General features: G+C 36.9%; 1 protein-coding gene across 5 annotated transcripts in view; it reads left to right on the top strand.

Annotated features, from left to right (window-relative positions):
* Nucleotides 1-26959, top strand: part of HTR4 (5-hydroxytryptamine receptor 4) — a 249538-nt gene that overhangs the window by 132918 nt on the left and 89661 nt on the right. For all 5 annotated transcript variants that reach the window (XM_081935524.1, XM_081935520.1, XM_081935523.1 and 2 more), the window contains one exon: nucleotides 2285-2853. In XM_081935524.1, coding sequence (XP_081791650.1) covers nucleotides 2285-2853 — 569 coding nt within the window. The remainder of the gene's footprint in view (nucleotides 1-2284; nucleotides 2854-26959) is intronic.

Here is a 26959-nt window from a genome sequence, read left to right as displayed (position 1 = left end):
CACCATGGGCCTTTGCTGCTTCCAAGGTGGCCCCATGAGCTAGATCTAAGCACCCCATGGAACGGATCCAGCCCATGGACCTTGAGTTTGACACCCCTGTCTTTAAAGAACAATCCTTTTAGTTTAAGGATAGGCAACTTGTCCACCTTATTTACCTTTCTGTATTGATACTATGCCCTTTGGGGGGGAAATGCCTGGATCTTTGTTTTTGTACACGATAACTGCAGTAACATTATTGTATGCATAAAGATGGAAAGATTTGGTACTACCTACTTTGGAGGAAGGGTTAATGAAGATGATGGAACTTTCTGAGGTGGCTAAATTGATTTCCATATGGACCTTTTGCATAAAACAGAAAATTGATAATTGGAGAGTACAGATTTTAGAAAAAAGACAATAAAAAAGATCAGAAGCTATTTCTTTGTATATTTTTTCTTTCCTTGCTATTTTTTCTATTACTTTCTTGCACTTTTAGCTTTCTCTTTAATTTCTTTCTGACTTCATATTAGCTGTATTAGTATTTTTTTTCCTTTTAAAAGCATTTAATCAACTATTTTATATTTAATAATACATTTTTAATGTAGCAATGAGCAAGACAAAAGTAAAACCTAACGGTCTGGTACAAAGCTTTCCAAGCAGCCAAAATCTTTAGATAGTCTCTGCCAGTCTGCTCAGATTGTTGGAGTTACTGACCACATGGAAGCATATTGAGGAAGGATTTGTGGTCCTACTTAACTTTTGTGTCATATAGCCTAGAAAGGTTTTTTTGAGAGGGAGGAATAGTCAAAAACCATAAAGTTTTGGGCAGTTCTCTTTCAGCTGTGTGTTCTGTTCCTTTAGTTCTATAACTACTCAGATTCAAGAGACCCCCAAAACTGGCCTGAAAACAGCCAAAAAACCAGCCAAAACCAGACCAAAAAATGGGCAGGGGCAGGGCCAGCCAGTGATGGGATTAACTCCAAATGGCTGGATCCTACCTCTGCCTTTGATGAGAGTGGCCAGGAAGTGGGGCTGGGTGTGATGAGTGATGTCACCCACCCAGCCACATGACCAACCAGCGACACATACCCAGCCAGAGAACTGGTTGCTAAGTTATTTAAGTCCCACTACTGCTTACATATATTCTAGATATCCCTTCTTCTACCCCTTCTATCCCTTCTAGATATCCCTCTATTAGGCATACATGATGATTGACTATATGTACAGCATTAGACTGCTTCCCAGAACACTTCAGTAGATCCATTATTCAGATAAAACTTTTGCTTCATTAATCCCCTCCCTATTCTCTATTGACCTATGAGGTTATTGCCTGACATTGACAATATTCCAACTCTCATATGTCTTATTCTCTAGAGGAAGGATTCTAATCCATGGCAAAATCTGATGTCAACAACATATAAGAGGCAATATTAACTCTTTTCATGAAATATGTCTGATACATTTTTGTTTAATTCATAGAATTAATAGTAATCATGCAAATTATATAGCTTTTGAGGGTTTTTTTAAAAAATCACCCTACCTGTCTCAGGAAACCATGAGTAGATGGAAAAAAGTTCTGAACCAGTTTTTCCCACTCAGCTTCTCCAAATGCATTGAAATCACAACTCCTAACATTCTTTTCCAGCGTACAGTAACTGAATGAAATAATACTGATATCATTTCTACTGTAATTGTTTATCACTTGTGCAATGTGTAGAATAGTCTTTTCCAGCATGCTACCCTCTAAGTATTTTGAAACCATAGTTTCCAGATCTGGATATTACATTATTAATCAGTGGCATTCATTGCAATAAAATGCAGTGTTTTCCTTAAAAGCTTAGTTCAGTTTTCTTTCTCTTCCCATCCCTTCCTCTCACCAAAACTGATGTATGCTGGACAATAGAACAGATTTTTACAACCTCAAAAATACCATCCAGATTTGCTCAAAATCTGGCACCATAAATGTTAATGAATCGTTATTAATTGCACTTTATTTGTTCCCCATTTTGATATTTCAGTACTATTTTTTCTTTCAATAGTTGTTGAAAATAGAAAAAAACATTCAAGAGAGTTATCTTCAGTAGAAAAATAGGACAAATATGAATAGGAGAAATCATAAGTATGAAAGAAAAAAATGGATTAATTGTGAGACAAAAATTGTATTAGAGGTTGGTGAAGAAAGATCTGTGATGCTAACATCATTTGAACGCAATGGGTAAATGAAGCTAAGAAAGAACATTTTATTTTCAGGGATATTTCCTTAAGCCTCTAATATTTCTGTACTTTTGTTTGTTTACCTCCTCAGGTAGAGAAAAGGCAGTTCAACAATGCATCCAACTCAACTTACTGCATATTCATGGTGAACAAACCATATGCCATCACCTGCTCAGTCGTAGCCTTCTACATTCCATTTCTGCTAATGGTTCTAGCCTATTACCGAATATACATTACAGCAAGGGAGCATGCTCACCAGATACGAATCTTACAGCGTGCAGGAGCACCAACTGATGGGCGACCCCAACACCCAGATCAGCATAGCACACACCGTATGAAAACTGAGACTAAAGCTGCAAAGACCCTCTGTATCATCATGGGGTGTTTCTGCTTGTGCTGGGCACCTTTCTTTATCACAAACATAATAGACCCTTTCATACATTATGCAGTTCCTGATCAGATATGGACTGCTTTCTTGTGGCTGGGATACATCAATTCAGGACTGAATCCCTTCCTTTATGCATTCTTGAACAAGTCTTTCAGACGTGCCTTCCTCATCATTTTGTGTTGTGGTGATGAACGATATCGAAGACCTTCCATCTTGGAACAAGCGGTACCTTGTTCTACCACTACTATCAATGGGTCAACTCATGTACTGAGGTGAGTTCAAGGCTATCTCCTTTGATGGAAGCTTAAAGAATAATTTACTTCTTTTTTTAAATACACGTTTGAGAAAATAATAATAATAATAATAATAATAATAATAATAATAATAATAATAATAATAATAATAATAATAAATATTTATTTCTTAGCCGCACCCTCTCCCGAAGGACTCGGGGCGGCGTGTTTTCTTATTATGTTTTAGCTGTTAGTCTATGAATTCATAAAGGAAAGCTAAGATTTTTACTTTTCAGAGAAATAGGGATATATGTAGTTTGTAATTTTGTAAATGATTGTATATACATTTTCAGGTGAAAGAAAAGAACTTTTGTGAAACGTTTACAAGAGAGTAAAAGTTCATGTCCTTTAAAAGAAAAAAAAACCTTTGCTATCCTAAAATTTAAATTTTCGGAGAGACGATTAAGGATGTAATATTTCATTTTTGTATGAGACAGGTTAAGGTAAAAGTACAGAGGTGGTGCGCTTGTGTGAATAAAATTATATTGTGTTAAATAAGAACATGGTTCAGTGAAAAGCATGGGTCAAAAGATAGATCTTAAACAGGTGCTGAAAGTTTAAAAGTGTCAGCGTCATCCATAACGAAACAAGGAATGAATGCCAATGGGCTACTTATATGCAGGTACAAACTCACATTCCTGGGTCTTTTCATAGCAAACCCCTGGCAGTTTCAGTACCTTCAAGATATCTCCTCCAGATCTCAGCTAAGAGACAGTTAAAACATTTCCTAAATTCCAACAAGCTTCTCATCTCTGTATTATCTAATATCTGTGTAATGGAATGCATTCTGAAAAACAGATAGATATTTAGTCATAATGACAATTATTTTGAAAAGTTTCCTAAGGCAGCATCAGGTTGTTAATTCTTCTTGCTGATAGTGCTGTAGGATGGAGAGTTTTGCTATTAAAATAAAAAAAAATATTAATAGGTAAATAATGGACACTTTCTTGCTGCTGCAACTTTCATTCCTTAGTCTTTGAGGAATTGTTTATTTCTTTTTTTAAAAAAAAAACCCTGATAATTCAAGCAGCTTAAGAGATAAAAATCAAATCACAAATCTCATCTGCTGAAAATAAAAATTCTGCAATAACAAAAATTATTTTAACATTATTCTGTAAAAAAAAGAAAAAGAAAAAAAAAGATAGGGGGGAAAAAAGCCTGTTTTTTTTTTTTACCTCACCTGTCCCTTCCCTAAGAGAAGGTGCAATCTGACAGCATCTTAAAAAATTTCCCCTTTGCTGCTTCGCCTGTTACATGAAGTGGGATTTGCAAAACTGTCAAGGCAACCTTTCCTTTAGAGGATCTGGTAGGCAGTGATGTTCTTCTTCCTTCCGTCTCCCAGTTTGCAGGCAGGCATCCTGTAGAGTGCTGTCTGAAAACCTGTACAACATTCTGCATTTCCAGCTGAGAATGGTTCTTTTTTTGCATCAGAATTGAGCTGGAACTTAATCCATTCAGCTGCTGAACAGAGGCAATAGCATGGAATGACAGGTATCCTGGTTTGGGAGTGGCATAAATCCCTTGTGGGAACATTTTGGAGATAGATAGATAGATGATAGATAGATGATGATAGATAGATGATGATGATAGATAGATAGATAGATAGATAGATAGATAGATAGATAGATAGATAGATAGATAGATAGAGGCAGGCAGGCAGGCAGGCAGGCAGGCAGGCAGGCAGGCAGGCAGGCAGGCAGGCAGGCAGGCAGGCAGGCAGGCAGGCAGGCAGGCAGGCAGGCTGGCTCAAATGATATGTCTAGGAAACGTAAAAAATTGTAGGTCAGACTAGTAGTTCAATTACATAAGGAACACGTGTTGAATAACCCTGAAACTTATTTATTTATTTGAATTATTTACACCCCACATTTCACCACCTGATAAAGTTGCTTTCAAACATCAAAATCCAATTGCTCTTAAAAGGGATATATGGTTTTAAAGGAAGCCATATTTTTTTTTAAAAAACATAGCAAAATGTTATTATCTCTCAAAGGTTTGAAAATAATAGTCTTGATTGAAAGCTAAAAGAAGGGGGAAAAGTCAATACTACATTGAAATCTTTAAGTAAGTAAAATACATTTGTATTTTAGGGCAAATCTCTCAGTTTTGTTTCTGCACAGTTTTTTATTTTCCTGACTGTACTGGTATTTTGTTTCCACATTGATTAACAAATTCAGCAAACACTACATGAAATGCTGCGCTTCTGTCCTGTACACTTGCAAAAACATTTCTATTATGTAATGTATTATTTGTGATGTACTTTTAACCACTGCTACATTTCATGAATAGTTTTGGAACTGCAAACCACATCATCAAATTTCCAAAAATGTCAATTTCTGTGCACATGGAAAGATGTAGGAAATTGATTTACAAACCAGATAGTACTGATTTCTTGTCCTGCATAATTCATGGAAGCACCTGTAAAGCAGAGTCTCAGAAAAACTCAACCAATGGATAGATTCAAATGGCAGCAGGCTGTTGGTGGGGCCTTTAGTCCCCAGATATTTTTCTCTCTATATATATGAAGTTATTTATACTGCCTGGAATTATATGCAATCAATCAATTAATATGGGTCATAGTGGAGCTTACTGGCAGTTTTTTTTACTGGCAGACAGAATTTACTCCTCCTACTTATGGTTGGAAGTTGTTTCATCTTTAGAAAATTAACTTCAAGACTTTCATGTTTTAAGGTAAAAGCAGGGCCTTCTTAAAAATGTAGAAATATGTGATACATGTTGTGATATGTGTTACCTAGTCCAGGGATAGGCGGCTGTTTGGTATCTTGATAATATTTTTGCAGCTTGCATGGGATGAACAACATGAAGAAAGACAAATAATGTCGACTGTATTCAAATGAGAGGGGTATGTTCTGTACTTTCTATTACCTTTTGTTTCTTGCCCAAGGAGGGTATTTTTATTTATTTTTATCCCACCTTTATTATTTATACAAATTACCAAAAGTGGCAGACATATCTAACATTCCTTCATCTTCCTATTTTCCTTACAAAATCCTGTGAGGTGGGTTGGAGGGGAGAGAGAGAGGGAGGGAAGGATGGGGAGAGGGAGAGAGAGAGAGAGAGAGAGAGAGAGGGAGAGGGAGAGGGAGAGAGACAGAGACAGAGACAGAGACAGAGACAGAGACAGAGACAGAGACAGAGACACAGAAGGGCTGGTCCAAAGTCACCAACTTTTATAGCTGAAGTAGGACTGGAACTTATGGTCTCTCGCTCTTTAGCCTAGGGCTTTAACTACCAGACCAAACTGGGTCTCTTTGTGTGGGGGTGGGGTGGGGTATTTTTTAAATGCCCCAAGGCATTTTGAAAAGGCAGCTATATAAATTAAATAATAATCATAATATTATTTTCATGTGTGTTTTATTTTTAAATATTATAAATATATTTTAGAGCTTACTAAACAGCTTTTTTTGCCTCCAAATAATGGTAAATTGTTATACATGAAGGGAAAATTGCTCATCCTTGAAAAAAAAGCTTTTTCATTCTGAGTCACATAATTCTTATTTAACTTATGGAACCATATAGATATATCCTAGTCATCATTTGTCTGAAATTGCTGTTGTTTTTTGTAAAGATCATATGGACCTATGACCTTCAATTTTTTACTTAGTTGCTATGATGGATAATGCATAAATGTTTGAAGGGACCAGGAAGTTTATTTTTCTTTTGTTGGTTCATGTTAAATAAATGTTAATGCCTCAATGTTTTCCAGACTCTATTTAACAATGAAAATTTGCTCCATCATCATGCTGAATCACTTCTATCCATCCTCTCCCAGCTGGAGACCCTTAATGATCGATCGAATATGACCGCATTGAAATGCGTGCTGTGCCCCCGCTTCATCAAGCCCCAATTAGGTTTTGTTTCCTCAGCCTCCTAAACTGATAAAGAAGCTATTTTGTTAGTTTCCTGTGTGATTAAAAACTTTACCTGAGAATTAAGGAGGGAGACTCATCCTGATTTTGATTGGTGGTTCATTGTGCTTGCTTTAGAATGGGCTTACATTATGTGAGCTGCTTTTTTTAAAAAAGATGTCATTGAACCCACCCGACTGATAATATTAGGAGGTACACAAGAGAGTTTTCCTCCTACCCCAAGAGGCTTACTTTATATGTCTACTAGCCGATAACCTGGCGTTGGCCAGGTATCTTTTTATAAGGGGAAAATGTCTGGACCAAATGTAATTTCTAATGTTGGATTTTCTCCCTTACCAGAGGGAGCTTCCTTGTGGAGTACTGTGAAGCCATTACCATGGTAACTCCATTGCAATGTACAGTAGAAGCCAGTATGGCTTGGAAGCACTGAAACAGCGACAACTTTGCCAAAATTATATCTTCTGTAAGTTAGCCCATTTGAAATAGAGGTAGTCCTTGACTTACAACAATTCATTTAGTGACCATTCAAAGTTACAACAGCATTGAGAAAAGTGATGTATGACAATTTTTCATAGTTGCAACCATTGCAGCATCCCCATGGTCACATGATCAAAATTCGTATACTTAGCAAGTGACTCATATTTATGATGGTTGCAGTGTCTTGGGGTTATGTGGTCACCTTTTGCCACCTTCTGATAAACAAATTCAGCACGGAAGCCAGATTCATTTAACAACTGTGTTACTAATTTAACAACTCCAATGATTCACTTAACAATGGTGCCAAGAAAGATCATGAAATGAGGCAATACTTACTTAACAATTATCTCACTTAGGAACAGAAAGTTGGGCTCAATTGTGGTCATAAGATGAGGACTACCTGTATGTTGATTCAAAAACCATTGCCGTAATATTTTATGTTTTGCCCAATTGAAGATTATAAACAAAGAAACAGACACAAGAGTATTATTATATATAGATTCAGCATAATTTAATGGTTAAGGTGTTGGATTAGGAGTCAGGAGACAGTTCAAATCTACCCACAACATGGCTGACTTTGGGCCAGTCGCTCTCTATCAGCTCAAAGTACCTCATACATTTGTTATATTTTTTTAAAAAAAATAGGAAGAACAAATGCTATGTATGTTGCCTTATAAATACAGCACAAATTCTATCTTTGCAATTTATTTTCCCTGTGGGTGAAAATGTGTTACATTAAAGTAATATTTCCTGACATTCCTGAACTTATGGGTTATCAAAAGAAAAAGAGTGAGGTTTTTTTGTGAAATTATAACATACAGTAGGAGGCTGATCAGCAAATTGAGGGTGACTTTGATGATAACCTCTATTTTGATGTTATATAAGATATGGTCAGTCAAGCATTGAAGGATATTTTTCATTTATCTTCTGTAACTCTTGTCCTAAAGTTTATGTTCTGTATATATTTTGTAATTCTCTACATTTATATCTGTATATAGGTATGCATGTACTCATACATTTATCCATCCTGCTGCAGTTATAGATTTGTATTTTTTTTTGTAGGCATCCCCCCCACCCCCATTCAATATATTTGATTGTGTTGCTAGAAATAATGGATCCAAGTATGGGAAAACAAAAGACTTTGAAATGGCTTCACAAAGAAACTAAATTTATTTCTAAATAAAAGTGTCAAATCAATGCAATAGAATGCAGATGGATGTAGTACAGCAGTGGAAAATAATTTACATACAACTACCACCCCCCCCCCCAATAAAAAAACTTTTATAAGAAAAAAAGAACTGGGCAAAATCAAGGGTAATGTAAAATTTACATTGATTCTGAACATCAATTAAGGAGATTACTGAACACTGCTTTGTATATTACTTTGAAACTGATTCAGTAAAAACTGTAGATTTGCAAGCACACGTTCCAAGGATGTCAGAAAAAAATGCATTTCTGTCAGAAATTAGACAATATGTAAAAAATCATAATTCCAGAGGAAATAGCTCTTTTCCCCCAGGGATGTCCTCATGGTGTTATCAGAAGTAAGGTCATGCATCTTTTAGAAGCCAGAACCACATACTATGTTTCCTACCTTGTGTGGCAGTAATATTTTAGAAATATAAGTACACATTTAATGATAAACCTTTAGTTTCTGTCCCACATGACTTTCCCACTACAAAAGGTGTTAAGTGACAACAGCTGGGGTATGTATGCCAATATATAAAACTCTCCACAATGCTAAAATGTGGCCATTTCGAGATTTCTCTGAGATATGGTACAATAACTAAAAATATGCTGCAGAAAAAAAGATGATTGAAGTTTTCGCAAGATTGATTACAATTAATATTCTGAATTTAAAATCAATATGTCACACTGGCCAAATAGGTAGCACAAAGCTTCAATCCGAACAATAAAAATCATGTCATTTCTGAAATCAGAGAAATATTTTAAAATTCGGGGAAATCTTTTTAAACCTGATGGATAGTTTTTGGGGCGGAGGCCAATTCAAAGCGAAGAGGAGCTTTGAATTCAGAAGGAAGTTATAAATATATGCCCCTAGTTTTTTTTTTATAAAAAAAACTTTTTATCATAACTAGTGTGATGCTAAGGAAATGATCAAAGTAAAGTCAGTCCTTGATAAATTGCTGCATATGATTTAAATAATTAAAGGACAATATTAGCCATTTGAACTGAGTCCAGAAGTAAATCAATAATTGGTACAAACTACTATTTGAAGAGAAATAAGCCTTTTTTCTTCAATGAAAGTGGAGAAATGTTTTAATTCATTTTATTTTTAAATTTTATTTATTTTTTATTTCTTAAACTTAATCAGCATGTTGCCACCCATCTCACTACCTAAAGTGACCCTTTAATTTTAAATTAAGAGTTGTGGGTTTTTTTTCCCTTTTCAGGCAAAGATAGTAGTGTAACGTGCTCCATTAGTAATCAGCACAAGCAACTTGAATTCTGTTTCAAGAAAAGCTTTCAAAAAGTTTTGAAATTCAAGTTTTGAAATAAATTACTTTATACATTGTTTATTCTAGATCAGTGGTGGGTTCTGGTCCTGTTGCAACCGGTACGGTGCAACGGGGCTCGGCATCCACCACATGAATGCGTGCAGCGTGCATGCGTCCTTACCTCCTGTGACACCTCTGCGAGTCTCCGTGATGCTCCAGCTGCTCAGCGGAGCGTTCCGCAGGTGCTGTACATGCCCTGTGCATGCGTGGAAGCCCCAAATATCTCAAATACAGTTAAGGAGGACAAGAGGGTGGGTGGGCCCTCTGGAGCACCGTACTGGAACAGTACCCGGTGTTCCTGGTAGGCACTGGTACGCCCCGTACTGGGGCATACTGCCTGCAACCCACCACTGTTCTAGATGTAAAAATTATCAGGCCTATTGTCTGCAGCTGAAAGCATTGTGAAATCACAGATGTAATAGTATCCATAACAACTTCCGTTCATATCCATCAACCTCCCTCCCTTCCTCCCTCCCTCCCTTTCTATAGAAACCAAAGCCTTGTACACCCTAATATTTATTTTTAGGATAGCTGTTTATGCCTCATAACAGTCGCGCTAGAATAGTAAAAAAAAAAAAATCCTAGGAGACTAATTTGCATTCTGGTCAATGAACATTTTATAACAGATTGTGCCTATTGTGTTAATCATTTTAATAATAGATAACAAATAAATCTCCCCAAGAGCTATTTGTAAATGGACTACTCTACTCTAATTATTCCTGATCTGTCCCCAGTCGTTTTCAATATTTGAGACAATACTAGTTAGCTAGCACTAGGGAACTAACATTAGCTGCATATTTTCCCACAGTTGTGCTAACACAAGGTAGGCAAACGTTCACAAATTACAATTTTGAATTTGTATGGGAATGCAGAATTGGTTGTACACCCTCATTGTGTTATAAGTTTGCTTTTAAAGCTGAAAAAAATAGCTACGTATTTTTGTAGAATCAAAGAAACTATGTATTTAATCCTATTTTCAAGCATTATGTATTTACTAGCTACCGTATAAGTAGTGCGTTGTTAAACCAAAAGCAGCACTGTGTCAAACGGCAGGCTTAAATGCACTCTAGCCAAAGTAGCATTGAAATGGAAGCCTTGACATTTGGATTTATTTCTGCTTACAAATATTAATGATAGGCTTAGGTTTCAATTCCTTCCAGCATTAAAACAGCAAGTTTATTTAATGAAGCATGAATTTGATGAAGCAGGAGAGCTTTTATTCCAGTCAGGCACAGATACATAAAATTGAAAATGAGGCACCATCAGATACAAACTAAAAGGATTCGCACTTGGGCTTAAACCTTTTATGGTATACTGAACTGAATTTTGTAGGATTTTTGGATTTGGGGCAATTATGCCATTCTAAGAGTTGCATGTAACAAGTATAATCTATTTTAGGTCCACATTTTTATTGAATTATAAATGATAACAAGTATAACCTAGTATAATTCAACATTCAAATGGTTATATCAAGCTACAATATGGCTATGCAATGTCTCCTCAAAGTTGTAGAAAGCCTCTCTAAGTTCAAGATCAGAATTTGGGGTTTTATAGAAGCCTACCTGGAATGGAAGCTAATTTTTTATGCAATTGAATTTATTTATTTACTTTTATCCCACCTTCATTATTTTTATAAATAAGTCAAGGCAGAGAACATACATAATACTCCTTCTTGCTCCTATTTCCCCACAACAACAACCTGTGAGATCAGTTGGGCTGAGATAAAGTGGCTGGTCTAGAGAAGTGGTGGGTTCCTACCGGTTTGGACTGGTTCAGCTGAACTGGTAGTGGTTTGGTGGCCTGGGTCACTGAAACCAGCAACGACCCAGGCCTGCCATGCCCCTGAACTGGTTGTCCTCAAAACATCTTGTTTTTGCTTCTGCGCATGCAGAATGGATGGGTTTTCTTTTGACAAATTGGTGGATTAATTTAAGTATTCATAGACTTTCGATGATTTAAACAGACTTTCAGCAAATGGTCTAATCTAGCCAATACAAAGTCTTGCTCCCTATGGGAGACAAAGCACGAGTTACAACACAACGTGATTAAACGATGCTCCCTATATAATGCAAGAGCAGACAGTGGTTAGGGAGGACCATAAAAATCATTCACTGTCAATCTGGTGTCTCCATTGTTTTTGAAATTATCTTTAAAAAGCTATGTGAGTCACAGCTGTAATTTTCTTGACTGCCATGATTTTAAGTTCCTTTGTATTAGCTTTGTCTCCTGCATAATAAGCTGAAAGTCACTTGGCCTTCAAAATATATTTTTGGATAGTATTGAATACTGCATTAGGTTTTCAAATAATTCCTTCCTGCTTCCTCCCTCCACTACCATTCCCATATTATACCAGTAAAGTCTTTTCACCAGAGTACTTCTAATTTGGCAAAATAACAGGCATAGTCTCTTTAGATAAGAAAGCTATTGTTGAAACCATCTGAACATTTATTAGTAAGAATAAAACTCTAGTTTAAGTGGATGTATATACCATTAGTAGTAAAAGCAGAATGAATCTTGCTGTTTTATGTAGGACCAATATGTGGGCAGATGTTCCTGTGAATAGTATAGATTAATCAATCTCACTCTCCCACCCATATTTGTGATAGGCCACAACAAAAACAGTTGCAAAAAATGGTCCCCTGCCCATTGATGACTCACCATCAATATTTATAATTTAGTTGTTTGTCATTCTGAATCCTAAATCTGGACAGGAACTGATGAAAGATGTATCAGGGTATATTGTATTTTAGGACTGTGCAATTTGCTGGGATTTTGTTTTGATGATGATGAAGTACTTTAAATATATATGTCACTGTGAACCTAGCACCTGTTTATAACTCATTAAGCAGCTATCTGTATTCCCAAGTTCAGACAGCTGCAATGCAAGTAGCCCTTCAGCAGCTGCATAATTCTAGGAAAAGGAACTGTTTCCTTAATGTGTTGAGGACAACAGTTGTGTTGATTTTCCCATTCATTCCAAAGCATCTCTTCCCAATCAGATCCAAAGTATTGCATAGCCCTAGGGTGTGCACTATTTTATTTCGCTCTTCCAGCATCATAATCAAAAGAAACATTCTATTCCTAAGAAACATAACTTGACCCCAAAATAAGAGAGTAATAATGTACAAGCAATTATCTCTGTATTACAGGTACAGTCTTATAATCTACAATATTTCATAGTCAGATTTCATATTATTCTAATTTCTGTGGAGATGCCTCCGCCTGCCAATATTGCTCTTAAGAAATAGACTTTTGCAGTTTCAAATGACCAGACATCATTTAGTGCTGATGTCTGCTACATGGCATAAAGTATTACATTATCAAAAGATTTAGCTTGTACAAAAGCCAGTAGGCCCAAAAAGCTTTATTCTGTTAATCTATTTCTTCCCCAGGGAAATAACGGTGGCAAGGTAGGGTTCTTGCCACTGATCAAGAGCTTACGGGAGGCTGTGACAGCCTTTTTTCTCGAAATAGGATAGGATAGGAAGGGATACAACACGATACATGCCTTGGAAAATCTTTGGAAAACATACCCCCTTTTTTAAAAAAAGAAAACTTTTCTTAGGTTGGATATATTTTATTTAAGATCAGATTTTAAAAAAAATTAGAAGAGCACCAAAAATGATTAGGAGAGTGGAGGCACATATGAAGAACAGTTGCATTAATTGTGTATGTCTGAAGAAAAGGAATAAGGGTGATATGATAGCAGTCTTCTAGTATTTGAGGAACTGTCACAAACAAGACTTGAAGGCAGGACAAGAAGTAACAAATGGAAGTTTATCTAGGAGAGGAGCAACCTAGAAATAAGGAGAAATGCCCTCATACTAAGAACAATTAGTTGGTAAAATGGCTTATCTCCAGAACTTGTGGGTACTCCAACACTGGAGGTTTTCAAGAAGATACTAGACAGCCATTTGTATAGTGTTTCCTGCTTGAGAAGGTTTGGACTAAAAAACCTCCAAAGTCCTTTCCAACTCTGCTCTGATGTGCCACAAAGAGGTATCTCTCATCAGCTTCCCCCAAAGCATATGCTCTTCAGATATCTCTCCTTAAATTCTTGGCCTTCATGGCTTTTAATAATAATCCATAATATGGCTGCTCCATTGCTGGACTTTTTCAAGAAGAGATTACCAAGCCATTTGTCTGAAATGGTATATCCTGGTCAAACAGAGGGTTGGCCTAGAAGACCTCCAAGGTCTCTTCCAACACTGTTATTCTGATGATATTTATTGTTATTGTTGTTGTTGTTATTATTATTCGTTATTATTCGTTATTATTATTCATTATCATCATATTCAATATGCATGTAGACAGTGTGTTGTCTGGTTACAGTTCCTTTAAACTCCACATCATAATAGTTATGATATTCTCCAGCAGTAATCTTATAGTAACAGTGCTTTTCCTTCCTAATATTAATACATACTAATTATTAATACTAATTAAAATTAATAATATCTTACAGTAATCAACCATAATGACAAAATTAATCTTTCTCTTATAGTTTTAAGAATTCTAACTTATGTTTCTCTTTAAACCATCGGTAGAACAAATCCCATATCTCAAAATATTCAGTGCCTTCCTTTTCTTTCATTTCAAGAGTTAGTCTACTCATTTCTGCACATTCTAAGAGCTTTTTAAATTATCTTCTCTTCTGTAGTGATCTCCTCGCCCTTCCAGCATTGTGCAAACATGATTCTGGCCACTATTATGACATGCACTATTAAATACACATTTCTTTTATTGTATTTTTCTGGTATAATGCCCAACAGAAATATTTCAGGTTTTAGATTTATATGTTCCTTTATCATTTTTTAAATCCAGGTATTTGTTATTCTGATATTCTGTGTGAACACTACTTAAGCAATGATAGAAGTGAATAATGTTTGGCATGAATTGGTTTGTAGAGGAACATATCTCTGGGCTGTCTTAATTCACCCACTCACAATGACGTTGCTCTGTACTTTGCAGTAGGAAATGATATTTGTTCCCTGAAGAAAGAACAAAATATTATCTCCTGTCTTTGCCATTAAAATCTTTTGTGTGGGGATATGCGTACGTGGACTTGTGTCAAGGGAAATCTTTATGCTTCAGTTTTAAGAAGTAGAAAGTTCCTTCTGCAATTCTTGAAGTTCCGGTCTTTTCAGTGTATTTTCTCTAACAACAAATGATGCCATCCTGAACAGCAATTTCAGTTGTGAATGGCGAAATACTTTGATCCAGCGAGAAGTATCAGAATCAAACTAATGCAGCTTCTTAAAATTCCACTCAGCAGCTGGCATCAGAAAGATGTTTTGGTTCTGATTGCCCCATATCCGTTGGAATTGGTGATTCATGTCTAAGCTTTTAATGTAATTTGAAATCCATATTTCCGGCTCATAGCAATTGCAACACAGCAGTCCTGGGGTAAAGCATAGCAATTCTTTCTTTCAAAGATATAGCATGAGGATAGTTAAGTCTTAAGAGATTTTGCAGCACCAAGATCCAACAAGAACTTTTATCTCCATAGAAGATCAGACTGATTTCTGATCTTAGGCTCTTTCCATTACTAATCATGACAAATATTTACTGACTGAATGCAAGTTGGTAAGAAGGCACAAATGTCGCAGCCATTAATTTCATTCCTAGATTCAATAATTGCATGAAGTTGAAAGGGGAAATTTAGATCATTGAGACCAATTGTGCACTTGGTACAGAAATCAGAATGAAAGAAAAGCATTCCTGAAAATATACCATATTTTTCTCGGAGTATAAGATGCACTTCCCTCTCCCCCTAAAAGAGGCTGAAAATTTGGGTGGGTCTTATATTCCAAATGTAGCTTTTTTTCAGACCTAACGAGGTGCTAACAAGTGAAGCAATCTTCTGTGCTTTGCCTGCTTTTCTCATTGCTTCTTTTTCAGATGATCAGCTGTACCTTAGAAGCTGTTTTTTTATCCCCAACCAGGGGATAAAAAGCACATGTACGCACACTCAAAACCAGCAAATCTATGTGCTGAAGCTGACCAGACTAAGGATGCTAGCCAGATGAATACCTGGTAGGCAGAATTTTTCCCCTTTTTTCCTCCCCCAAAACTAAGGTGCATCTTATACTCCGGTGCATCTCATACTCTGAAAAATACGGTATATTCAGCTTGAACACATCTAACAAAGATGGCCCTATTCCCTGTTTTTTCTTTCAAGTTCTTATTTCTCACAGGGGTTTCGCTCCTTCTTTGGTTAAACTTTGGTTTCTTTTCTTTCTACATCTTCATATGTCTATTAACATAGACTCTAATCTCTGAAAGATAATATTGAGTCTGCACAACTTTGTTCCTGTAGCAACGTTGTAGAATGGTTGCCTTTTGGAGAAGGTATACGAGACAGCATGGCATTGGTGTGTGTGTGATATTGCTCATCTATTTCACACCCCAAAACCCGTCCCGGAGCCGCATATGCCATTACAATTATAGATTAGATGAACAAAAAGTTTAAAAAGAACCTTGCAGAGGATCTAATTTAACTCATGATCTAATTGTTAATGCCACTAGGTTGAACTCCACAGGAAGACTTTTGAACTTGGCTGTGATAACATAATCTCATAAATCTGATTATGCTGCATCTCTTTCCCCTTCTTATACTCCAGTGAGTTAAGCAGGTATCTGTCTGAACTGCTTCTAAATGTTATCACTTTGCTCTAGACCAGTGGTTCTCAACCTGTAGGTAGGGACCCCTTTGGGGGATCGAACGACCCTTTCACAGGGGTCGCCTAAGACCATCGGAAAACACATGTTTTTTTTAAAAAAATAGGGAAAACATAAAATAATTTTATGGTTGGGGTCACCACAACATAAGGAACTGTATTAAAGGGTTTTGGCATTAAGAAGGTTGAGACCCATTGCTCTAGACCTAAAAAGTGTTTCATCCTCTTTTGCCCAAGAGCCAGTTCCTGCACATCTTTGATTTATTGCACATCTAAATATTTATTCCATCTTTAGACAGATTTTTCTCCAGATCTGTTGAAGAATCTTCCATTCTCTTTCCACTACTGCAAGAATCCAATGGATTAAGGGTTTAGAAAAACTACTCACTTTTTACTTCAATTACATACTGTACTTGGAAGGGATTTTGGTGATGTGGGTCTTCTTTGGTCAAACTTCATCTTTCTGATATTGAATGATTTGATTCTGAGCTTCAATCCACAATCTGAATCACAATCAGCACTCAATCAGATATGTCCTGACAGCAAGGACTAAGCTGGACCATCAATGCTTGCATAGGAAATAATTTGTCTGATTATGGTGCAGTTTATTCAATGAGATCCAAGTGTATAAGTGATGCTAATGCTGGTTGAACCAGCAGTTCATGATTAAAAAATTATTTTAATGGTAAAACTGAACCAAACGATTACCTGCCTCATTCCCCTCTCTAAGTCCAAAGCTGCCAGTGATGCTTGTTTCTGCTTGGCTACAAACTTTTGCACTGGAATCATTTACATGTCTTTTGGAGGCATTTCCTTCAGAGATGTTTCAATGCTGACTAAAAAGTGCTCTATTTCAAGCTCAGTTATCAGGATGTAGACTTGAAGAATGGTGATTTTGAGGGGCTTGGGAAATATTCCAGTGATCCTAATGCAGTCATTAACGATTGAGATGTTTTCCACTGTGTGGGCATATTTGTTGCTTAGGATAAATGAAATTATATTCGTTTTCCTGATGTCATGTTCTGAGTAATAGACAGTGAATTCCTCAGACTGGAAATAGCTGTTGTGTATCCAGTCTAGCTTATTGATGCCAAAGAGTTGCATTTTTATTCTGGTCATTTCCCGTTCGATGATATCCAATTTATTCTGGCTCATTCCTCAGACATTCCACATTGCTATCCAATAAGTCTTTGTATAGCACACATCCTTGCTTTTACCAATGGCTGTGTTAACAGATGGAATCCCATCATTAGTACCTTGATTACTAATTGCAGATCTTTGGTCTTTCCCAATAGCTTATTGAGTACTTTCAGCCTGGGGGGTTCTACCATTGAGCATCATATCTGATTCATTTGAGAGGCCTTCCATAACATTTTCTTGGCAAGAGTTTTACAAGGTAGGCCACTGGCTTTTGCCTCAACCCTCCCCATTTATCTGGGCTTGGGACTGGCATACAAATGATTAATGCAAAGTTATCTGTAAAATATATCATATTGTCCTCTGTTGAATTAAAAAAAATTAAGCATAGAAATATGCTACTTGCTTCCATGTTTCTTCTCTTTGGTGTTTCTGGTTTATATTTTTCCCCTTAGACACAAAACAGATATCTGGAGAGGAAACTGTCTAAAGAGGGAATAAAGCCATTCATTATATTTTCAGGCAAATTGCTCTTAAACATTTAAAGGGAAAATTCTCTATTGGAGAAAACAATTTTTCCCCAATTCCTAGGTCAGCTAGAGATAGCTTTTGTACTCTTTGATCTGGACAGTATTTAAAGGCCAACTCTTTTATTGTTCATTTTCTTGGCTGTCAAATCTGCCTAACCTCAAAGCTGCTTCTACGGCTATTAACCACAATGTCCATATGTGTTTATAGCTTAGGAAGGTGTCTGGATTTTTCAAATGAGGTTATCTACAGTAAGCTAACTTTCTTATCTCTCTCCTGGCATGCCAGCTTTGGGGCAGCTGTTTTCTTAGTTTATGATAGGTATAAAGAACAGCTGTTTGATAGAAAATATCAAGTTGAACTTAGACGTCCCCCTGTAGCTAGCCATCGAGTTTAATATTCTTTTGCTTTTATTCTCATGCACAATAAACCCTAGAGCAGGAAGCATTTAATTCTGACAGATTAAAAGCAAGTAATTGACAAGTGTTCTCTTCTCAAAATACAAAACAAAAACCCACTAATTCAAAGATGGAGAAAAACTTGTATCGCTGATTCATTACTGCAGATTAAACGCAATAACTTTCTTCTAGTGTTATAAAATAAATTCTGGATATTACCAGAACCCTAACCCTGAAAAATCCACAATTATGGTTCTTTTGATAATTTCCAGCTTCTGGACATATTGTCTAGAACCATGATGGCGAACTTATGGCACATGTGCCACAGGTGGCATGCAGTGCCCTCTTTGTGGGCACATGAGCCATTGCCCCAGTTCAGCTCCACGACTCATGAGTGCATGCCTCCCGCTGGCCAGCTCGTTTCTGGGTCTCTGCCACGCATGCATGGGGGACAGGGCAAATGCATGCATGGGGGGTTGTGCATGTGTGGAGGGGTGGGATGCATACAGGGGGCATGGTGCACATGTTCAGGGGTGGGGCTTGTGGGCGTGCATGCAAATGCACGGAGCTTGGCCGCACACACATTCACACGCATGCACTTTGGGCACTTGGTTTTGAAAAGTTTAGCCATCACTGGTCTAGATCAACATAATATCTCCTTGGAATATATTGATTCGGAGTCATATTAATCTTCCAATTATATCAGCCAAAAATACAACAAAAATAGAATAAGAACAAGCCAACTTGGTCATATTTAATGATAATTCTGGATTTCATTTGAGATAATGGAACTTCTATCTTTGTAAGGAATGGGGTCATACATTTAATGTTCAATTTGGCTAATTTTCATAATTTGAGCCTATTAAAGGTTGTTTTTTTTTTGAAAGGTTGAAAAGGTTTGAGGTTTCAAGGGTTTAAATATATTCATGTATTCTACTTTGAAAGATATTATATGTTATCGGAACAATGGTATCCAGTTTAATTGTGATATTTATATTACAGGAGATTTTTTTTCTCTTTTTGCAACATTTCATGAAAATGTCACTGTGCATTATTTCTTTATGCCTGTTATTCTTTAATCTCTTTTTTGTAAAAAGCTTTTAACTGGAAAATGATGGTAGAAACTTTCAGGAGTTTTATTGACTTTAAAAAATATGAAAATTACTAAATTCCCCTTCACCATTTCAGTTAGATCTGCAACTAGTACTCTTTATTTAAATAATTAATTTTCTCCCCTGTCTGACTTAAATGACTTTTCAGATAAATCTACAGGTATAAAAAATCTGTGTTGCAATAGCACACATTTTGAATACTCTAGCAATGGATTAAAAAGGCTTGTGCATTGATGTGATGTTCTCAAAACTGTATGATGGAATCTATACTGTGATGAAAGGCATAACTATGGTATATCTCATCCTAACAGTCAAGGTATCTATTGCAGAGGTATCAAACTCAAGGCCTTGAGACTGGATTCGGCCCATGGCATGCTTAGATCTGGCCCCTGGGACCACCCTTGAAACAGCAAAAGACCAGTTCGCGGTGCCTCTGCCAGCAATAAAGAGAGCTCAGGAGGGCCATGTGCAATCCTCCCGGCTCCATTTTCAGCTGTAATAGCTTCCTGCAGCCCTCTGCCAGCAAAAACAGAGCTCGGGAAGGTACGTGGTCTGTATTAGTTTCATGTACTGAGAACCCGTAAGAGAAGTTGTAATACTAACTGGATCTTTCTCCAGAAAAATATCAAACTCAAATCAAATCAAACTTTATTTATAAACCGCGCCCTTTCCTAAACAGGACTCGGGGCGGTGTACAGTCATTATTAAAAACCATATACATATCAAAATAGAATACATATACATAAACATAGACATAGACGGAGGAGGTAGAAAATATACTGTACCATATTTAATTAAAATACAAATAAGATTAAAATTCCCTTAAAAATTCCACGATAAGATGTTTGCCAGGAGGTGAAAGATGGAGCTATAAATCGGCTAAGCCAGCTAATTGGAACAGGTGGGTCTTAAGCTTCTGTCGGAAGGAGCGGAGGTCGTTAATAGTTCTAATATCGGAGGGGAGGTCATTCCAGAGGGTTGGGCCCATCACAGAGAAGGCTCTACTCCTAGGCGCCACCTGTTGGCACTGCTTGGCAGATGGCACCTGGAGGAGTCCCTTCCTGTGAGAGCGGATAGGTCGTAGAGATGTGTGAGGTGAGATGCGATCCCGCAGGTAACTAGGTCCCATGCCATGGAGCGCTTTAAAGATAGTAACCAACACCTTGAAACGCACCCGAAAAACCACAGGTAGCCAGTGCAGCTCGCGCAGGAGTGGTGTTATATGGGAGTATCTTGTTCCTCCCATAATGGCCCGTGCGGCCGCATTCTGAACTAGCTGTAGTCTTCAGGTGCATCTCAAGGGGAGACCCATGTAGAGATAAATAAAAATAAATAAAACTTTGCAATACCAAATATATGGCAAAAAATATCTCTTTGGGAAAAAAAACCTATCCTACTAAGCTAAGGTAGTAGAACCCTTAATTTCAAAGTCCAGACCATAGTTTAGAGAGATTACAATGCCCTCTTTTCATCAGAATGGGCTAAGTAGTGGTAGTGGAGCAGTAGTGCCTGTTTGCACCTGGGCAAAGTATTCTTGTGCATTTCTTTTAAACCTGTGTAGTTGAAGGTTCTTATATTGTCCTTCATGTGAAACACAAAACTTTTAAGAAAATAGGTGACAGAGGGAAGATGATGCAAGTGACATCTAGAGTATTACCTAGATATATGGTAGCAACCTAAAATGAAATAGAAAGTATTTTATAAGCCCGACTTTAAATAAATGTTATATAAAGGAGTAGAACTTTTCTTCTCTAGGGCCATGGCTTTTTACATAATTACTGTAGTATCTAAGTTTAATTATAAAAAGACCAACTTAGTAAAACATCAACCTTTATTAGATTCTGATTTAAAAATTGTACTGAAATGCCATGATAGTTAACAAAGTATAGGTTTTCTTTAATGAGCATCCTTAGGGATATTATAGATTTTAATAGAAGGGGATTTGTCAGCATTGTTTGGTGCCTGTTGTAGCATCTCAGGAATTGTTGGCATTTTGCTGGATTTTGCATATTATCTGTCTGCAAGAGAAGAAAAGTTTATGCTCATCCACAAGTAATGAGCACTATAGTATGCAATGGGATCGGAATTTATGTTTCAAAACACAAGGTGCTATCCTGGATTTGAAATTATCCTTTTTTTGAATGATGTCAAGGAATCATTGCAACTATTATTAGCAAATTCAAACCAGTGCCCCAACTTTAAAAGGCAAGAACATTGACAGCTAACTTCCCAAATTAAAAAAATATATATGGAAATAATAATATTTTATAATATTTTATTAGTAATTCAAGATAGCATAATTCCAGATTGCTAATATTCAGTATGGAGGGACTGTATTCTGTAAATGTAGATTATTCAGGGATGCCTTTTATACCAATTTAGCTGCTGAAAGTCATATTAAGCAGAAATGGGTCCCCCCCCCCCTTCTCCCAAGATCACTTGTCATTTCTGCTTATCACAAGTGATCCAGCACTTCTTTGGAAAGTTCTCTCATCTGAAATGTGATTAAACTTACCATTTTCTTTATTTGGTGGGGGGAAATGCCTTTAGTTTGATGGCAGACTAACACAGAATTCAGAAATACATTGGTAGTATTGATAGTGTTCTTGTAAGTGGATGTTCTGTGTGTCATTTCTGGGTAAACAGCCAGCGGGTCTTGTCAAAAAAAAAGGTCTTTCATGGCTGAAGATTGAGACAAAATTCAGGTTGACTTCAGAACAGAGAAATATAAATGAGTATGGAAAAGCAAACACTGGGACATGAAAGGAAGGTAGACTAACTTCCCAGCTCCCTTAGCAGTGATCCTTGTCTCTCTCACATTGCCTGCTGTTTTTCTGCCTGATAGACGTACATAGTATTTTTTTTTAGAAATGTTCTTATTATCCAGTCCTCCAAGCTCTTCGGTTTCTCATGTTTAAAACCAGGCATTTCTCAGGCTCTGTCAAATCTATTAGTTAACTTGCACTATGAAAGCAGCAGAAATACAGCAACCCAATGAGCCAGGCATAGACCTTGTCAGTTCATTAAGTAACAGCAGCAACAGGATCAAACTTTTGGTGGTTCATTAGCCCAGGTACCTCATACTACTCTTTTAATCCACCAATCAGATGAAGGAAGATTGTAGTGTATAGTAGACACTAATGTCTGTGGATGAAGGAAGCGAAATTACTGGGAGATAGTCAGATATATCTCATAAAAATTGGTGAGATTTCTGCATCTTATGACTGAAGTAAAGTCGCATTGTTACAAACATAATCACTTGCATTTTAATTTTAATTCAGTTGTTGCATACAGGGACACTGGCAATTATATCAACCCAAAAAAATAATCACAAGAAAGAACAGTTTTAAACTTTGACTAGGATTTTGACTATTTATCCTGAGATATTTTTCCTCTTGATTTCTATCACTAAACTTCCTTTAAAAAAAAAAGATTTTCTTAATTTTAATAAGGATTTCCCTTAATCCAGAGTTTTTCAGTTTAGACTGAATATCTTAAAATTTCTTCAGATATTTTCAGTTGGTCATTGTAATTATTGAGACTTAGCAATACAGGATATATTAACTGATTTTAGTTGAATTTATAATCATTCTTATATGGAGCAATTGCAAAAAAAAACTGCTATAATAACTGCATTCTTTTGTTCTTTTGCTAAATATTATCCAACATCAAAGAGACTGTTTCAATTCCAAACAAGTAATAAGATAAGATAGATAAGATAAGATAAGGTAACCTTTATTGTCACTTTTTCTGTGTATAAGGTAAAGGTTCCCCTTGCACATATGTGCTAGTCGTTCCCGACTCTAGGGGGTGGTGCTCATCTCCATTTCAAATCTGAAGAGCCAGCGCTGCTCAAAGACATCTCCATGGTCATGTGGCTGTCATGACTAAACACCGAATGCACATGGAATGCTGTTACCTTCCCACCAAAGATGCCCCCTATTTTTCTACTTGCATTTTTATATACTTTCAAACTGCTAGGTTGGCAGAAGCTGGGACAAGTAATGGAGCTCACTCTGTTATGTGGCACTAGGGATTCGAACTGCCGAACTGCTGGCCTTTCTGATCGACAAGCTCAGCGTCTGCTCTCAAAACAAATACATATACATATACAATGAAATTCTGATGCCTGCTCTCAATCATATATATCCGTCTGTCTGTCTGTCTGTCTGTCTGTCTGTCTGTCTGTCTGTCTGTCTGTCTGTCTGTCTGTCTGTCTATCTATCTATCTATCTATCTATCTATCTATCTATCTATCTACCTATCTATCTACCTATCTATCTTGTAATGGTGTTACTTAATGTAATATTTAATCTAAACTGAACAAATATATTCCTGGTCCATAGAAATCTTGGTTAGGGAAGTAAGATCTGTAGAGACACACTTTCTTCAGCACCTGTGATCTACATTTCTTTTAATGCCTGCAGAGTTGTCCATAGTATCCAGTGGAAATTCTGTCAATTTTATCTGGCAATTCCATATGCACTGGAGCCCAGCTCCTGAACTGCAAACAATCATTAACCAAACTTCAGTCACAGAGTTCTAACCTTCACAGTTAGCTCGAGTTGCCCTGTGCTGTTAAAGAGGACTACTATAAATTAGTTTGGAAGTTTCACTAGAGAAAAAAAGGGGGAGGGAACCACTCCAAATGATGTGAAAAGAGAAAGTCTATTGTAGCGGTACTAAATTAAATCCAGATATTTATCTTTTACCATTGTGGAAAGGCAAAGGAAGCCTAGGAAATAAAAATTTGACTCTAAAATAGCACAAGTAAGATTAATGTGTTATTTGTAAATATCTACTCTGAAAGAAAGTGATAACATTGAAAATAAAATCTTTTGTTAGAAGATTAGAGATAAACCCTTTTTTGTGTGTTTCATCTGACTTTGGAAATGAATATATTTATAATCAAAACATCTGGAAAGTTGGGTTTCTATTGATGCACCATTGCAGCCAATTTATTTCCTTAACTAACTGATGACACACTGATCCATGAGCAGGGCCAAAGCTGATATAACACAGGAAAAAAGATCATGGGCCACCAAGATAGATTGGAATGTATGATTTAATTGGTCTTGCTCTGTAAGAGTATGTATAAATAACTTCACTGAAAATAGCAAAAAAGAAGAAGAAGAAGAAGAAGAAGAAGAAGAAGAAGAAGAAGAAGAAGAAGAAGAAGAGGAGGAGGAGGAGGAGGAGGAGGAGGAGGAGGAGGAGGAGGAGGAGGAGGAGGAGGAGGGGGAGGGGGAGGGGGAGGGGGAGGGGGAGGAGGAGGAGGAGAAGAAGAAGAAGAAGAAGAAGAAGAAGAAGAAGAAGAAGAAGAAGAAGAAGAAGAAGAACAACAACAACAACAACAACCACTACTGTCTTTTTTTCTGTGTGAGTGTCAGGTTTCCAAGTAATACATCCATTGTGAACAAAACTCGGAGGCAGGTAGATTCCTCACAGAATAGTTTTATTTGGGCATATCATATTGGCACAGTCCTGGTAAAAACTGACTCTGAAGGTTCTCATGCTTTTCACCTAATTAAAAGCAGAAGGTTTTTCCCTCCCCAAACAAACAGACACATGGTTTGGTTGACTGGTGGTTGCCTGGTGACATCACTCCTCCTTCCTCTGATCAGGTGTGATAATGTCCTTCGTTCCCAAGAGAAAATATTTTGTTTTGGCTACAAAACACCAGTTTTCTCTAATCCCCCCTCCCTATCCCTCAGCTCAAGTGTGACAACACTGAAGCTCCAAGATGGCTTTGGTCAGGTCAGCTTCAGGGTTGACAGTCAATTGCTATCCTTGCATAGCAAAATACACATCCAGTTGAAAAAGGACCCTGTCAAAGTTTTATAGTGGATCTCAAACTGCACATGAGAAAACCTGCAGAAACTTGAATGTAAAGATTGGCATACAAATCTGCGAAATAAATACACCAATGAATAAATATATATGCTAGGGACAGTCTCAGATTGGTAAATTGCTGTATTTTACATATTTCTGTGGCTTTCCAACAAAAGACCTCCAACAAGGACCAATAGTCTGAAATAATCCATTTTCAACTTACTTTATTTAATTTTTTAAAATTTTAGTGTTTTCATGTGCATCCCATATTCTCTACTTTTTACAACAAGAAATTTTATCAACAATGAATGCAAAAAGACAAAACAAATATTAGATTTCAGACAACTAATTTCTGAAAAATAAAACACAGGTACATGATATAATAAAATTACTGGCTGTAATAAAAATAGCTGAAACAGTTGATTCTAGGACACCACATTACATCAGTTACCTTTCAATGGGGTTGTTTGCCAATCCATAAATTGTTTTCAGTAATAATTAATATAGCATTTCAGAGACAATCCAATAGTTTTACAATTTTCTGCTCTCTTGCTTCACTTCCTGAAAGTCACATGAATAATTATTTTCTATCTAAAATGTATCTTATTCAATAATGTAAAATCACCATATGCATATTCATCACAACAGCCCAATCTACAGCATTGGCTCTCCTTGAGCCAAAAAAAGAAAAAGAGCACTATTTTTTTAAGACAGGATCCCTTAAGGCACCAGTGTCATCCATGCCAAGTTCGCATGGATGATTCGGCTACTTGAACCAATAGCAAAGTAGTCTGGTGTTTGCATTCATTCAAGATATCTCCTTCCACACCATTTCTTAAACATGCACAGCCCTAGTAATTATTGGTTGAGTTATTGGATCATAACCTAGGAATGCATTCCAGGCCTTTTCAGTCCCTCCAGAGTGTGCTGAAAGATGAAGCAGGCACAGTTTCTTGTCCACATACACACCTGTCTGCAACTACACCTAAAGTTCAGTTCAGTTCAGTTCCACCTACAACCCATTAAGGAGGGAGGAGAAGGAGGGAGAAACAGACAAAGCCTTGTTTGTGTTGTCCATTGACAAATTTGTGAGCTCGGTATCTCTCGTAATAAAGGACAGCTTCTGTCCTGCTGTGGCTCCACTAAATGCCTACCATTTCCTTGCTATATGTCCTCTACAGTGGCATTTCTGATTTGAGTTATGCCTTTTAAAAGTAATTTAAATAGTGTTTCAGCAAATTAAAATCTCTCTGCTATTGCATATGCATGATTGTTTCCTGTTTCAGTATGCTTTGCCCAGCCAGCTTGCATAATGAATTAATTCTTCACTTTGGGAGCATTAGCATGAAATAGGAGTATAATTTCCTTATGGGTTGCTGGAGCTCAATGGTAGCAAATTTCCAGGTGTTCCATTAATGCCTCCTTCACAGATAAAACACTGGCAGGGAGGCTTGTTCCCAGCGGACTGGCTGGATCCACATTTGGCTATTTCTAATCTCTTCTGCTTTGCTTTCA

The sequence above is a fragment of the Natrix helvetica genome (genome assembly GCF_964273705.1).
Source record: "Natrix helvetica genome assembly, chromosome: 1".
Lineage (NCBI taxonomy): Eukaryota > Metazoa > Chordata > Lepidosauria > Squamata > Natricidae > Natrix > Natrix helvetica.
The sequence above is the reverse complement of the archived record's forward strand: the minus strand, read 5'-3'. Positions and strand labels throughout refer to the sequence as shown.